Here is a 15582-nt window from a genome sequence, read left to right as displayed (position 1 = left end):
TGATATTGAGTATCTTTAGAGGGTTCTGATGATGACACCTACCTCCTCCACCAGCTAAAGTGTCCTCGTACCCTGGTACGTTGCCAAACATGCTAGCTGGGGGAACCATGGGGCCTGGGGCGGGCACCGGGGGGGCATAGAGTGCTGAGAGATGGAAAAACAGCCTTAGTTTGGTTTTTATCCTCTGTTTTAGTAAACATTCCTTCATTCACAACAGTCCGTGCATTTATCAGGAGTGAGGGGTCACCAGTACTTGATTGAAAGAAGCTTTAGTTTTAGTTAAGGAGACAATGTAAAAGACACACATACTGTAACAAAGCACATCAACGAAAATCGTCTGTTCTTTCGACCAAGTGATTGGTCAAATTTCTTAAATGCGTATTTTTCCATATATAGACACCCTCTATGTGTTATAATAAAATTAACTATACGCATTGAGCTTACGGTTTGATGAAATAAGACAAATCCCTCAAGAGGGCGCCAGAGATCTAGATAACCAGAAGAAGAAAAACTTAACCTGGTCCAATTATTCTCTTCCCACTCCTGCTGGCTTTTGCAGATTCTGCCGTTACTCTCCTGAAGTTGTCGGAAATAGGCTACACGAGGAGTTGGCAACCTTTCTCATGTGGAATGCTACCGATCTACGTGCCAGTTACGGTTTTCATGTGCACATTTCCGTGAAACACGGAGCAGTGCTCCGCATGCCTCTGGAGGCTCTGCAATTGGTCACAAGCTCCATGCTGAGCCTCTGACCACATTTTCGGATCAAGCCTAAATTGGCTTTTAGTATAAGCTGCAATGGATTAGTTCAGTGAGATGGGCACATATATACAGCTCTGGAAAAAAATTAAGAGACCACTGCAAAGTTATCAGTTCCTCTGGTTTTACTATGTATGTGTTTGGGTAAAATGAAAAATGTTGTTTTATTCTATAAACTACTGACAACATTTCTCACAAATTCCAAATAAAAATATTGTCATTTAGAGCATTTATTTGCAGAAAATGACAACTGGTCAAAATAACAAAAAAGATGCGGTGTTGTCAGACCCTGAATAATGCAAAGAAAATAAGTTCATATAAATTTTTAAACACAATACTAATGTTTTAACTTAGGAAGAGTTCAGAAATCGATATTTGGTGGAATAACCCTGATTTTCAATCACAGCTTTCATGCGTCTTGGCATGCTCTCCACCAGTCATTCACATTGACGTTGAGTGACTTTATGCCACTCCTGGCGCAAAAATTCAGGCAGCTTGGCTTTGTTTGATGGCTTGTGACCGTCCATCTTCCTCTTGATCACATTCCAGAGGTTTTCAATGGGGTTCAGGTCTGGTACTCCTCCTCCACTGTAAAACAGCCATCTTGGTACTCCTCCTCCACTGTAAAACAGCCATCTTGGTACTCCTCCTCCACTGTAAAACAGCCATCTTGGTACTCCTCCTCCACTGTAAAACAGCCATCTTGGTACTCCTCCCTCCATTGTAAAACATGTTTTGGGAAGCTATTTACATTTATTCTATTACAGACACCTTAATGTATACTTTTAAAATGATATTATGTGAGCTGAACATACAAATAAACAAAATGAAGAAATATATATAAACATTTTCCTTAAAGTATATTTTTTGAGAGTACTAATGTCACTGTCCCCACTACAAAAAAAATACTTAAATACATGTAATTTTGTCCTTGAAACATTTAATGGAAATACTTTAGAATTTCATTCATTCCTGTGGAGGACTGCTCATACTGGGGATTACCAATATGGCCGACCGGTGGCTTCAAAGCCTGGCCAAAACATTACATCAGCAATCCAGGGTTTGTATACATCATTGGTTACAAAGGAACACTATTACTTGTAGTTTAATTTCTCCGGTCCAACAGATACAGCTAAGGAGTCACAAACATCCACTCTGCATCTTTTTTCCTCTACTCACTCACAGGTACCTCTGAGAAAACTACTGCCTTCACAATAAAAGTTGCCAGGGTACAAACAATAACAGTTCCTCAATACATTACGCAGAAATAAAAGTCATATCAAAAGTAAGGCTACAGTACTAATGGACAGAGACAGAGCAACAGTCCCCTACCTGATTTAATCAAGGGAGACCATTAACTGTTTATTGCTTCGGAATGTTTCTATGGGGGTTATATGGCCTATAGTTACGGTCTTTAGATTAAGTTTATCTTCTCCACTGAACCACATTGGAAAATTGATAGAGCATTGTTGACCCAACAATAGTTCCATATGGTAGTCTAGGCTACTTCTCCATGTCCCATAAACTGAACCTAACATTGATACGATGCTACAAATGTAGGATCCTAATTTGATCACTAAATGAAATACAGAAATATATCATTTACATAAGTAGTCATACCCCTAAGCAACTCCAGTGTAGATTTGGCCTTGTGTTTTAGGTTATTGTCATGCTGAAAGGTGAATTCATCTCCCAGTGTCTGGTGGAAAACAGACTGAACCAGGTTTTCCTCTAGGATTTTGCCTGTGCTTAGCTTCATTCCGTTTCTTTTTTATTCTGAAAAACTCCCCAGTCTTTAACAATTCCAAGCATACCCATAACATGATACAGCCACCACTATGCTTGAAAATATGGAGAGTGGTACTCAGTAATGTGTTGTATTGGATTTGCCCCAAACATTACACTTTGTATTTAGGACAAAAAGTAAATTGTTTTGCCACATTTTCTTTTGCATTATTACTTTAGTACCGTGTTGCAAACAGGATGCATGTTTTGTAATATTTTTATTCTGTACAGTCTTTCTTATTTTCCCTCTGTCAATTAGGTTAGTATTGTGGGGTTACTACCATTTTTGATGGGAGACTCAGAGGAGTGTAAATGCTTATTTTAGACTGGATCATGTTGTTGTACTGTATTGTTGTATGCTTTAATTCTGTAATGTATTGATTGTTGCTTCCTTCCTGACCAGGTCTCCCTTGAAAAAGAGACTCTGGGTCTCAATGGGCTTTTCCTGGTTAAATAAAAAGAATGATGAAATCCCTGGGCGGTTTCCTTCCTCTCCGGCAACTGAGTTAGGAAGGACGCCTGTATCTTTGTAGGGATTAGGTGTATTGATACACCATCCAAAGTGTAATTAATAACTTCACCATGCTAAAAGAGATATTCAATGTCCGCTTTTTTTCACCAATATGTGCCCTTTTTTGCGAGGCATTCGAAAACCTCCCTGATCTTTGGTTGAATCTGTGTTTGAAATTCACTGCTCGACCTTACAGATAATTGTATGTGTGGGGTACAGAGATGAGATCATTCAAAAATCCTGCTTAACACTATTATTGCACACAGAGAGAGTCCATTCAATTTATTTGATGACTTGTTTAGCACATTTTTACTCCTGAACTTATTCAGGCTTGCCATAACAAAGGGGTTGAAAACGTATTCACTCAAGATGTGTCAGCTTTTAATTTTTTATTAATTTGTAAAAATGTAGAAAAAACATAATTCCACTTTGGCATTATGGGGTATTGTGTGTACGCCAGTGACAGAAAATATCTCTATTTAATCAACTTTAAATTCAGGCTGGAAAAAGTAAAGGGGTATGAATACTTTCTGAAGGCAATACTGCATGGTATAGATATGCATAGATGCTCTGAGTGGCTGTAATAAAAACAGTTCGCGGGATCATGATTCGTAGGGCCACAGCTTACATGTGCAGCTGTCACGGTCATGGAATTCAACTCCCAGAGTCCCTGCCAGAGACATGATACTGTAGAGTGGAAGGGGCCGAGGTGCGTGTGGAAACCTGTTTATGCGGTCTATGGTGGAAACGAATACCAGTAGGGAGAAAACCTTTTAACATTTTAATTTTACTCTTATTGTCCCCAATGATGAAATCCCTTCCCTTACCTTCTGAACTTTGGTCTTCAGTGTTAATCACATGCGATATCTCAGACAGCACAGGCCCGATCTTGACGAAACTTGGGTGAATGATGCGTCTTGCCATAGAAATATGTTATTGGCAAAATTCCGCTGGTTGGCCCAAGGCGAGAGCTACAGTCATGAACTGACATTTGTGAGTCACACCAGATAGGAAGAGGTGAAGCGAGAGGGATAACCGGGCCCAAAATCTGTCTACTCCAGTAAGTGGAGTTTTTTTCTTTGACACATGAGTAATGTTACAGGGGGTGGATTAGCTAAAGAGACTGACTGCAGGGCTTGACATTCATGGCCTTCTGCTGGCCCGACAACAACTGCCAAGCTCACCAGCCCAGTTAATCAAGCTTTCATATGGACTGTATATTTATTTTTTTGCATATCAGACTACATAGCGATGTATGTACTTGAGTAAAAGTATAGATACCTTAATAGAAATTCACTCAAGTAAAAGTCACCCAGTAAAATACTACTTGAGTAAAAATCTAAAAAGTATTTGGTTGTAAATATACTTAAGTATCAAATGTAAATGTAATTGCTAAAATATACTTAAGTACCAAAAGTAAAAGTATAAATCATTTCAAATTCCATATATTAAGCAAAGCAGTAGGCACCATTTTCTTGTTTTAAAATCTATGGATAGCCAGGGGCACACTCCAACACTCAGACATTATTTACAAAATATGCATTTGTGTTTAGTAAGTCCGCCAGATCAGAGGCAGTAGGGATGACCAGGGATGTTCTCTTGATATGTATCGAGTACTTTTGGGTGTCAGGGAAAATGTAAAAAGTACATTATTTTCTTTAGGAATGTAGTGAAGTAAAAGTTGTTAAAAATATAATAGTAAAGTACAGATACCCCGAAAACCTACTTAAGTAGTACTTTAAAGTTGTTTTACTTAAGTACTTTACACCACTGTTTACTTCTCAACTCAAATTTTTTCGCAACTGGCATGACAAGAAAAACGAAGTAAATGCCAAATTTACCTCAATGTCAAGCCCAGGATTGGTACCCAGGCTAACTGCCTTCCATTTTTCAATACATTTATTTTAAATTGTTAGAGCAGCCACTAGAAAATCTGGTAAATTGAATCGATAATCTGTGGTCACACAGATTATGATGGTTAATTAAGCAATAAGGCCTGAGGAGGTGTGGTATATGGCCAATATACCACAGCTAAAGGCTGTTCTTACTCACGACGAAACGCAGAGTACCTAGACACAGCCCTTAGCCGTGGTATGTTGGCCATATACTGTATCACAAACCCCCGAGGTGCCTTATTGCTATTAGAAACTGGTTACCAATGTAATTAGAGCAGTAAAAATACATGTTTTGTAATAGCCGTGGTATAAGGTCTGTTATAAACTGGGTGGGTGAGCCCTGAATGCTGATTGGCTGACAGTCGTGGCATATCAGACCGTATACCATGAGTACAACAAAACTTTTATTTTACTGCTCTAATTACGTTGGTAACCAGTTTATAATAGCAATAAGGCATTGTGCCTAAGAACATACCTTAGCTGTGGTATATTGGCCATATACCAGTGGTGTAAAGTACTTAAGTAAAAAATACTTTAAAGTAGTTTTTGGGGTGTATTTATATTTTTTGACAACTTTTACTTTTACTTGACTATATTTCTAAAGACAATAATGGACTTTTTACTCCATACATTTTCCATGACCCCCAAAGGTTTTGACAGGAAAATGGTCCAATTCACACGGTTATCGAGATAACATCCCGGGTCATCCCTACTGCTTATGATCTGGCGGACACAAATGCTTCATTTCTAAATGATGTCTGAGTGTTGGTGTGCCTCTTGGCTATCCCTCAATCAAACAAAACAAGAAAAATATGCCATCTGGTTTGTTTAATATGAAGCATTTTAAATGATTTATACTTTTACTTTTGACATTTTAGCAATTCACTTTTACTTTTCACTTTCACTTGAGTCATTTTCTAGTAAGGTATCTTTACTTTTACTTAAGTATGAGAATTGGATACTTTTTACACCACTGCCATATACCACACCCCCTCGTGCTTATTGCTTAAATATATCACGGCTTTCAGAATTCAGGGCTCGAACCACCCAGTTTATAATCAGTAAAAGTTGAAATAAAATAAAAAATAATAAATAAGCAGTAATGGGCAGTCTCTACCATCATATAACTTGTATTAATTGTTTTATTCTGTGTTACAGCACTCAACTCACATAATGCAAGCCTACTTTTACTGGAGAAAAATAGCGAAAACCATTATACATATATTCTTTTTTATAATCGAATAAAAAAAACGTAAACAGCCTCAAATAGCACTAGTCTCTCAGCCCTATGGAGTAGTCAACAACACCCGTAGTATTTCTAAAAGCATAGACTGGATGGTTGGCCACTTATAAATAAATACATGAATTCTAGGAGGTGGTTTTCACCGATTTCAAACCTTTGAAATATGACACTTCCTCTAACTCCGGAATTTTAGTCTGCAGTGTGTGCTTTAGTAATAGACAATCCGCACGCACCCTACTCACCCAAAGCATTTTGTTGTTATAAATACTACATTTTAGACAGATACATTTTAAACACTTACCTTGGCCCTCATGAGGATTAAGCATCGTCAGAAATGAAATGAACGAGATGATAGAATTGTTGCGGCTCACTCCTCCACTACGGCCAGACTGTCGACGCTCCCTTTACTGCAACACCAGAGCTCTTAAAGCTTTTCCTCAACACAATGAAGTGGTGCCAAACGTCGTGTCCCATTCGGTTGTAGGGTAGGCGGGTCATGGGATTGGCAACATTCCACATTTTATTTTGGACTGAAAGGACTGTTGAAATAGATAACCTACTCATGTATAGAAGGGTGTTGAAACACAAAGGCTACTGTTGAGTAGAATAAACCTACCAAATAATATATTGAAATTGAAAGCAATATTTTCTTCCAAGAAAAATAAAGCTGTGCTAATCAAACTGAGATCAGCAGGACAGGGTGTTTGAGGGTGTGAGTTGGAAGCAGACGTTACAGGGTCCACTGTTGTTCTGTGTAGACTATTTATGCTAATATATTTGAGACCAGTGTATTGCAGTTAATTTTATCTTTGACTTAATAGGAAATATATATTTGAGTAGTAAACAGGGAAACATCATCCCAGACAGCGTGCAATAAAACATAGTTAGAGGGGAACAGAAGGGGTCATCGATGGTTGTTGGTTATTTACCAGGTAATACGATATTAAAACGAAACAAGGACTGAAGCAATAGACGCCTTATTTTACTCAACTAGTGATTGAAATAAATAGTGTTTATATGAAAAGATGGGTCTGGGTGACATGAAAAATACATAAAAGGGGAAAGGATGCACAGACACAGCACATCTACAGTATTAATTTACAATGCTGGTTGCCATGGTTAACACAAACTGCTGCCATGGTTAACACAAACTGCTGCCATGGTTAACACAAACTGCTGCCATGGTTAACACAAACTGCTGCCATGGTTAACACAAACTGCTGCCATGGTTAACACAAACTGCTGCCATGGTTAACACAAACGGCTGCCATGGTTAACACAAACACAGGACATTGAATGCTACCTGAATCAACACAGGAAAATAAGATAAGTAGTCCTACAGTATCACAGTGAGTCAAACAGGTGTGTGTGTATTAGATTATCCAGTGTCCAAAGCAAACACTATTAATTATTCTCTACCCCCAATGCATGTGGTATACTATGGTCTTAACCATGTGGTATACTATGGTCTTAACCATGTGGTGTACTATGGTCTTAGCCATGTGGTGTGCTATGGTCTTAACCATGTGGTGTACTATGGTCTTAGCCATGTGGTGTACTATGGTCTTAACCATGTGGTGTACTATGGTCTTAACCATGTGGTATACTATGGTCTTAGCCATGTGGTATACTATGGTCTTAGCCATGTGGTATACTATGGTCTTAACCATGTGGTATACTATGGTCTTAGCCATGTGGTGTACTATGGTCTTAACCATGTGGTGTACTATGGTCTTAACCATGTGGTATACTATGGTCTTAACCATGTGGTGTACTATGGTCTTAACCATGTGGTGTACTATGGTCTTAACCATGTGGTGTGCTATGGTCTTAGCCATGTGGTGTACTATGGTCTTAACCATGTGGTGTACTATGGTCTTAACCATGTGGTATACTATGGTCGTAACCATGTGGTGTACTATGGTCTTAGCCATGTAGTTAGTGAGCTATGGTCTTAACCATGTGGTGTGCTATGGTCTTAGCCATGTGGTGTACTATGGTCTTAGCCATGTGGTGTACTATGGTCTTAACCATGTGGTATACTATGGTCGTAACCATGTGGTGTACTATGGTCTTAGCCATGTAGTTAGTGAGCTATGGTCTTAACCATGTGGTGTGCTATGGTCTTAGCCATGTGGTGTACTATGGTCTTAGCCATGTAGTTAGTGAGCTATGGTCTTAGCCATGTAGTTAGTGAGCTATGGTCTTAACCATGTGGTGTGCTATGGTCTTAGCCATGTGGTGTACTATGGTCTTAGCCATGTGGTGTACTATGGTCTTAACCATGTGGTGTACTATGGTCTTAGCCATGTAGTTAGTGAGCTATGGTCTTAGCCATGTGGTGTACTATGGTCTTAGCCATGTAGTTAGTGAGCTATGGTCTTAACCATGTGGTATACTATGGTCTTAGCCATGTGGTGTACTATGGTCTTAACCATGTGGTGTACTATGGTCTTAACCATGTGGTGTACTATGGTCTTAGCCATGTAGTTAGTGAGCTATGGTCTTAACCATGTGGTATTCTATGGTCTTAGCCATGTGGTGTACTATGGTCTTAACCATGTGGTGTACTATGGTCTTAGCCATGTGGTGTACTATGGTCTTAACCATGTGGTATACTATGGTCTTAGCCATGTGGTGTACTATGGTCTTAACCATGTGGTGTACTATGGTCTTAGCCATGTAGTTAGTGAGCTATGGTCTTAACCATGTGGTGTGCTATGGTCTTAACCATGTGGTGTACTATGGTCTTAGCCATGTAGTTAGTGAGCTATGGTCTTAACCATGTGGTGTGCTATGGTCTTAACCATGTGGTGTACTATGGTCTTAGCCATGTAGTTAGTGAGCTATGGTCTTAACCATGTGGTATACTATGGTCTTAGCCATGTGGTGTACTATGGTCTTAACCATGTGGTGTACTATGGTCTTAACCATGTGGTGTACTATGGTCTTAGCCATGTGGTGTACTATGGTCTTAGCCATGTAGTGTACTATGGTCTTAACCATGTGGTGTACTATGGTCTTAACCATGTGGTGTACTATGGTCTTAACCATGTGGTGTACTATGGTCTTAACCATCTGGTGTACTATGGTCTTAACCATGCTCTTACTAACCTTCAATTTTTCACTTTCTCTGACCTTCCGATGGGCCTGGGGCTCTTGGACTGCAATTTAGGACACACTGGCCTGACACCTGGGCGTGCCTGGACCAATCCCACTTGGCCACCCTCTACATGCTAACAACCTGTTCATTTAAAGTCTATAATTAACCTATGCAGCTCTGGATCCATTGTCTTGTGTTAATTATGATTAAAGATAGTCAGCCTCTGTGTCTCTGGATCCTTTCCCCTTAATGTATTTTTCATGTCAGCCAGGCCCATCTTTTCAAAGAAACACCAAAAGCTGATTGTATTTCAACCACATAAATATGCATCAAAGCCAAACTGAAATTGGGTTGGTTTAGCAGCTTTTAATTTCCCTAAAACTGGTCAAACTGATGATGTAATTTGGAAATGTTCCATGGAAAATATTAAAGTTGTTTTTGTTTGTTAGGCATATTGCATTTTCTCCCCAGTCCCTAAAACGTATTTTCTGTGTGAGAGAAATGGAGACGAAAGAGAAAACTAACTTTACTGATTTCAAGTAGATTGAAGCATTCGTTCTAACGACTTATGACATTGTTGTGTTGAGCAATGTTCCCTCTAACCTATGCACGTGCGCTGAGAGTTATAAAATGACATGTCTTTGTATTTTGGACTTCAGAACGTTTTCGGAATAAACCTTATGGACCTTTTGCAGAAGCTGAGTCTTTGCCTAATTATTATTAAAACCAGGGTCTTACAAACCTCGGGGATTGGTCAAAGCTTAAATAATTGTTAGTTATAATCATTGGGATTGAACATTCTCGTGACAGCTTCATCTCTAAAGTTGTTTGGCATGTAATCACATTAATATTTATTTATAACTACGGTAACAGTCAAAAGTTTGGACACACCTAGGTTTTTCTTTATTTTTACTATTTTCTACATTGTAGAATAATAGTGAAGACATCAAAACTATGGGATAGCACATATGGAATCATGTAGGAACCAAATAAGTATTTAAAAAAATAGAAATATATTTTCGATTTTAGATTCTTCAAAGTTGCCACACTTTGCTAACTCTGCGGTTCAACTCATCCAAAACCATCTCAATTGGGTTGAGGTTGGGTGATTGTAGAGGCCAGGTCATCTGATGCAGCACTCTATCACTCTCCTTCTTGGTCAAATAGCCCTTACACAGCCTGGAGGTGTTTTCCTGTTGAAAAACAAATCATGTTGTGGTAACCATGCTGGTTAAAAGTGTGCCTTGAATTCTAAATAAATCACAGACAGTGTCACAAGAAAAGCACCCCCACACCTCCTCCTCCATGCTTTACGGTGGGAACCACACATGCGTAGATCATCCGTTTACCTACTCTGCGTCTCACAAAGACACAGCGGTTGGAACCAATAATCTCAAATTTGGAGATTAATGCCAAAGCTAATCACTGAATTTCCTACTAAAAGGACTCAGATCAACAAACCTCTGTGTCATATAAACACTCACCAGGTGTTGTCATGGTGAAACACTGAGCAGTCGGGAAAAGCTCATATTGTGCATTTAGTGGCTGAACGCAACAAAAAAGAAACAGCACCGCCGACATGATTACACAGTTCACTCTCCACCTCTCAGTCACACAGTTCACTCTCCACCTCTGTCACACAGTTCACTCTCCACCTCTCAGTCACACAGTTCACTCTCCACCTCTCAGTCACACCGTTCACTCTCTACCTTTCAGTAACACAGTTCACTCTCCACCTCTCAGTCACACAGTTCACTCTCCACCTCTCAGTCACACAGTTCACTCTCCACCTCTCAGTCACATAGTTCACTCTCCACCTCTCAGTCACACAGTTCACTCTCCACCTCTCAGTCACACAGTTCACTCTCCACCTCTCAGTCACACCGTTCACTCTCTACCTTTCAGTCACACAGTTCACTCTCCACCTCTCAGTCACACAGTTCACTCTCCACCTCTCAGTCACACAGTTCACTCTCCACCTCTCAGTCACACAGTTCACTCTCCACCTCTCAGTCACACAGTTCACTCTCCACCTCTCAGTCACACAGTTCACTCTCCACCTCTCAGTCACACCGTTCACTCTCTACCTTTCAGTCACACAGTTCACTCTCCACCTCTCAGTCACACAGTTCACTCTCCACCTCTCAGTCACACAGTTCACTCTCCACCTCTCAGTCACACAGTTCACTCTCCACCTCTCAGTCACACAGTTCACTCTCCACCTCTCAGTCACACAGTTCACTCTCCACCTCTCAGTCACACAGTTCACTCTCCACCTGTCAGTCACAGTTCACTCTCCACCTGTCAGTCACAGTTCACTCTCCACCTCTCAGTCACACAGTTCACTCTCCACCTCTCAGTCACACAGTTCACTCTCCACCTCTCAGTCACACCGTTCACTCTCTACCTTTCAGTCACACAGTTCACTCTCCACCTCTGTCACACAGTTCACTCTCCATCTCTCAGTCACACAGTTCACTCTCCATCTCTCAGTCACACAGTTCACTCTCCACCTCTCAGTCACACAGTTCACTCTCCACCTCTCAGTCACACAGTTCACTCTCCACCTCTCAGTCACACAGTTCACTCTCCACCTTTCAGTCACACAGTTCACTCTCCACCTCTCAGTCACACAGTTCACTCTCCACCTCTCAGTCACACAGTTCACTCTCCACCTCTCAGTCACACAGTTCACTCTCCACCTCTCAGTCACACAGTTCACTCTCCACCTCTCAGTCACACAGTTCACTCTCCACCTCTCAGTCACACAGTTCACTCTCCACCTCTCAGTCACACAGTTCACTCTCCACCTCTCAGTCACACAGTTCACTCTCCACCTCTCAGTCACACAGTTCACTCTCCACCTCTCAGTCACACAGTTCACTCTCCACCTCTCAGTCACACAGTTCACTCTCCACCTCTCAGTCACACAGTTCACTCTCCACCTCTCAGTCACACAGTTCACTCTCTACCTTTCAGTAACACAGTTCACTCTCCACCTCTCAGTCACACCGTTCACTCTCTACCTTTCAGTCACACAGTTCACTCTCCACCTCTCAGTCACACAGTTCACTCTCCACCTCTCAGTCACACAGTTCACTCTCCACCTCTCAGTCACACAGTTCACTCTCCACCTCTCAGTCACACAGTTCACTCTCCACCTCTGTCACACAGTTCACTCTCCACCTCTGTCACACAGTTCACTCTCCACCTCTGTCACACAGTTCACTCTCCACCTGTCAGTCACAGTTCACTCTCCACCTGTCAGTCACAGTTCACTCTCCACCTCTCAGTCACACAGTTCACTCTCCACCTCTCAGTCACACAGTTCACTCTCCACCTCTCAGTCACACCGTTCACTCTCTACCTTTCAGTCACACAGTTCACTCTCCACCTCTGTCACACAGTTCACTCTCCATCTCTCAGTCACACAGTTCACTCTCCATCTCTCAGTCACACAGTTCACTCTCCACCTCTCAGTCACACAGTTCACTCTCCACCTCTCAGTCACACAGTTCACTCTCCACCTCTGTCACACAGTTCACTCTCCACCTCTCTGTCACACAGTTCACTCTCCACCTCTCTGTCACACAGTTCACTCTCCACCTCAGTCACACAGTTCACTCTCCACCTCTGTCACACAGTTCACTCTCCACCTCTCTGTCACACAGTTCACTCTCCACCTCTCAGTCACACAGTTCACTCTCCACCTCTCAGTCACACAGTTCACTCTCCACCTCTCAGTCACACAGTTCACTCTCCACCTCTCAGTCACACAGTTCACTCTCCACCTCTCAGTCACACAGTTCACTCTCCACCTCTCAGTCACACAGTTCACTCTCCACCTCTCTGTCACACAGTTCACTCTCTACCTCTGTCACACAGTTCACTCTCCACCTCTGTCACACAGTTCACTCTCCATCTCTCAGTCACACAGTTCACTCTCCATCTCTCAGTCACACGGTTCACTCTCCATCTCTCAGTCACACAGTTCACTCTCCATCTCTCAGTCACACAGTTCACTCTCCATCTCTCAGTCACACAGTTCACTCTCCATCTCTAAGTCACACAGTTCACTCTCCACCTCTCAGTCACACAGTTCACTCTCCACCTCTGTCACACAGTTCACTCTCCACCTCTCAGTCACACAGTTCACTCTCCATCTCTCAGTCACACACTATGCTCACTCACATAGTTTAGTTTTATGATTATTCAAATTGAAGGTAATTGGACCTCTATTTCAGGAGAGGAATGACAGTGGTTCTCCCTACAGGCTGTCCTGTTCCATTCCCCTTTGGCACCAGCTCTAACAGTGGTTCTCCCTACAGGCTGTCCTGTTCTGCTCCCCTTTGGCACCAGCTCTAACAGTGGTTCTCCCTACAGGCTGTCCTGTTCTGCTCCCCTTTGGCACCAGCTCTAACAGTGGTTCTCCCTACAGGCTGTACTGTTCCGTTCCCCTTTGGCACCAGCTCTAACAGTGGTTCTCCCTACAGGCTGTCCTGTTCTGCTCCCCTTTGGCACCAGCTCTAACAGTGGTTCTCCCTACAGGCTGTCCTGTTCTGCTCCCCTTTGGCACCAGCTCTAACAGTGGTTCTCCCTACAGGCTGTCCTGTTCTGCTCCCCTTTGGCACCAGCTCTAACAGTGGTTCTCCCTACAGGCTGTCCTGTTCTGCTCCCCTTTGGCACCAGCTCTAACAGTGGTTCTCCCTACAGGCTGTCCTGTTCTGCTCCCCTTTGGCACCAGCTCCTTCCACAACAAAATAGGTCCCATGTCACCTGCACTTACACAACATAAAGCCTCGACAATTAAACGATGCCATTTGAGGATTTTGCTGCCACTGCCTTCTTTCAATGGGAGCTGTAGGCGTGTCGAAGCAGAGAAGGGTAGTGAGGAAGGAGCGAACCGAGGAAAGAGAAATCCCTCCAGCCTTCTACAGGTTGTGCCACCAGCCGCTGACACAAGGCCCAAGCAGCCCTCACACACATACCGGCTTTCCTGGAATGGCAGGAAGAGATCTACTGCCTAGCTAAAGTGTTTCCCCTGTAGCTGGCACAAGGCATTGGAGGGAACTCCAACAGTCTACCTTTCATGAGACTGAAAAGCAGAGATGGATGGTGGAAAAGAGGGAGTGACTCACACACACATACACACAGAAATAAATAGAAGCTGAAAATCTATTTCTAAAATCTATAAACAATAATATATACAGTGATATACAGTGATGTAAAAGAATGCACAGGCCACGTCCATTGTTTGGACTCTTGTTTGATTTGTATTTATTTCCCAGGTAACGTTACTGTGCATTCTTTTACATTACTGTATATATTATTGTTCATTTTGATTTTGTGTAAATGTTGCACAAAGACCGACATTCTGATCGCAGTGAATATGTCTTGTATTATAAACCTATTGCTATAGTTATTGTGTGAATACGTTTGTTGTACAAAGGATTGTCCTCCAACACTATCACAAATATGACTTTTTGATTTCATTGAAGTAAACCTCAAAGTGATCTTCTCTGTATGAAAAGGATACATGATGTTGTCTTTATGAAAAGGATACATGCATTTTGATTGTGCTACAACACTCATAAATATGACTTGATTTCATTCAATTAAACCTCAACGTAAAGCAATATTCTCTTTTATTTTGTATAGTCTTTATATGCATTAAAATGTAAAATGCAATGTCCTCCAAATGCAAGACGTCCTCCCGCGATTTCTGAACTTTAACTTAAAAAAAAAACAATGTTTTAACCTTTATTTAACCAGGCAAGTCAGTTAAGAACAAATTCTTATTTGCAACGACGGCCTACCAAAAGGCCTGCTGTGGGGAGGGGGGCGGGGATAAACATGATTTGTTATTTTTTTATATAGTACAAAACACACATTACACAAGAGTGACACCACAACATAAAGAGAGACCTAAAGACAACGACGTAGCATGACGACACAGAATGGTAGCAACACAACATGGCAGCATCACAACAACATGGCAGCATGATTTTAAGTAAATCAGGTGTTGAATTAGGTGAACAGGAGACGAGTGCCGTTTAAAGATAATGCATTTACATGCATTATCATTCACACATCAAGCTGTTTACACTAAACACACCTAAAACTACTATACAGGTTTGTTGCATGAAGAAATGAATACATAGGTGTTGATCATGAAGCACATGCAGTACATTCGGAAAGTATTCAGACATCTTGTTTTTTTCCCCCCACAGTTTGTTAGCACCACTATGGGCCCGGGTGAGAAGTAGTGCACTAGGCAGGGAATAGG

At 41.6% G+C, this 15582-nt stretch overlaps 1 protein-coding gene across 1 annotated transcript in view; it reads right to left on the bottom strand.

Annotated features, from left to right (window-relative positions):
- Positions 1–6749, bottom strand: part of LOC106583744 (protein SSUH2 homolog) — a 15803-nt gene extending 9054 nt beyond the window's left edge. Inside the window, exons 1-2 of the mRNA XM_014168286.2 lie at positions 6495–6749; positions 43–144 (exon numbers count right to left, since the gene is read on the bottom strand). Of these exons, the coding sequence (XP_014023761.1) occupies positions 43–144; positions 6495–6519 (127 nt within the window). The 5' untranslated portion in view covers positions 6520–6749. The remainder of the gene's footprint in view (positions 1–42; positions 145–6494) is intronic.
- Between the last annotated feature and the right edge of the window lie 8833 nt (positions 6750–15582).

Source organism: Salmo salar, chromosome ssa22 (assembly GCF_905237065.1).
Source record: "Salmo salar chromosome ssa22, Ssal_v3.1, whole genome shotgun sequence".
Classification (NCBI taxonomy): Eukaryota; Metazoa; Chordata; class Actinopteri; order Salmoniformes; family Salmonidae; genus Salmo; species Salmo salar.
This window is presented reverse-complemented; position numbering and strand designations above follow the sequence as displayed.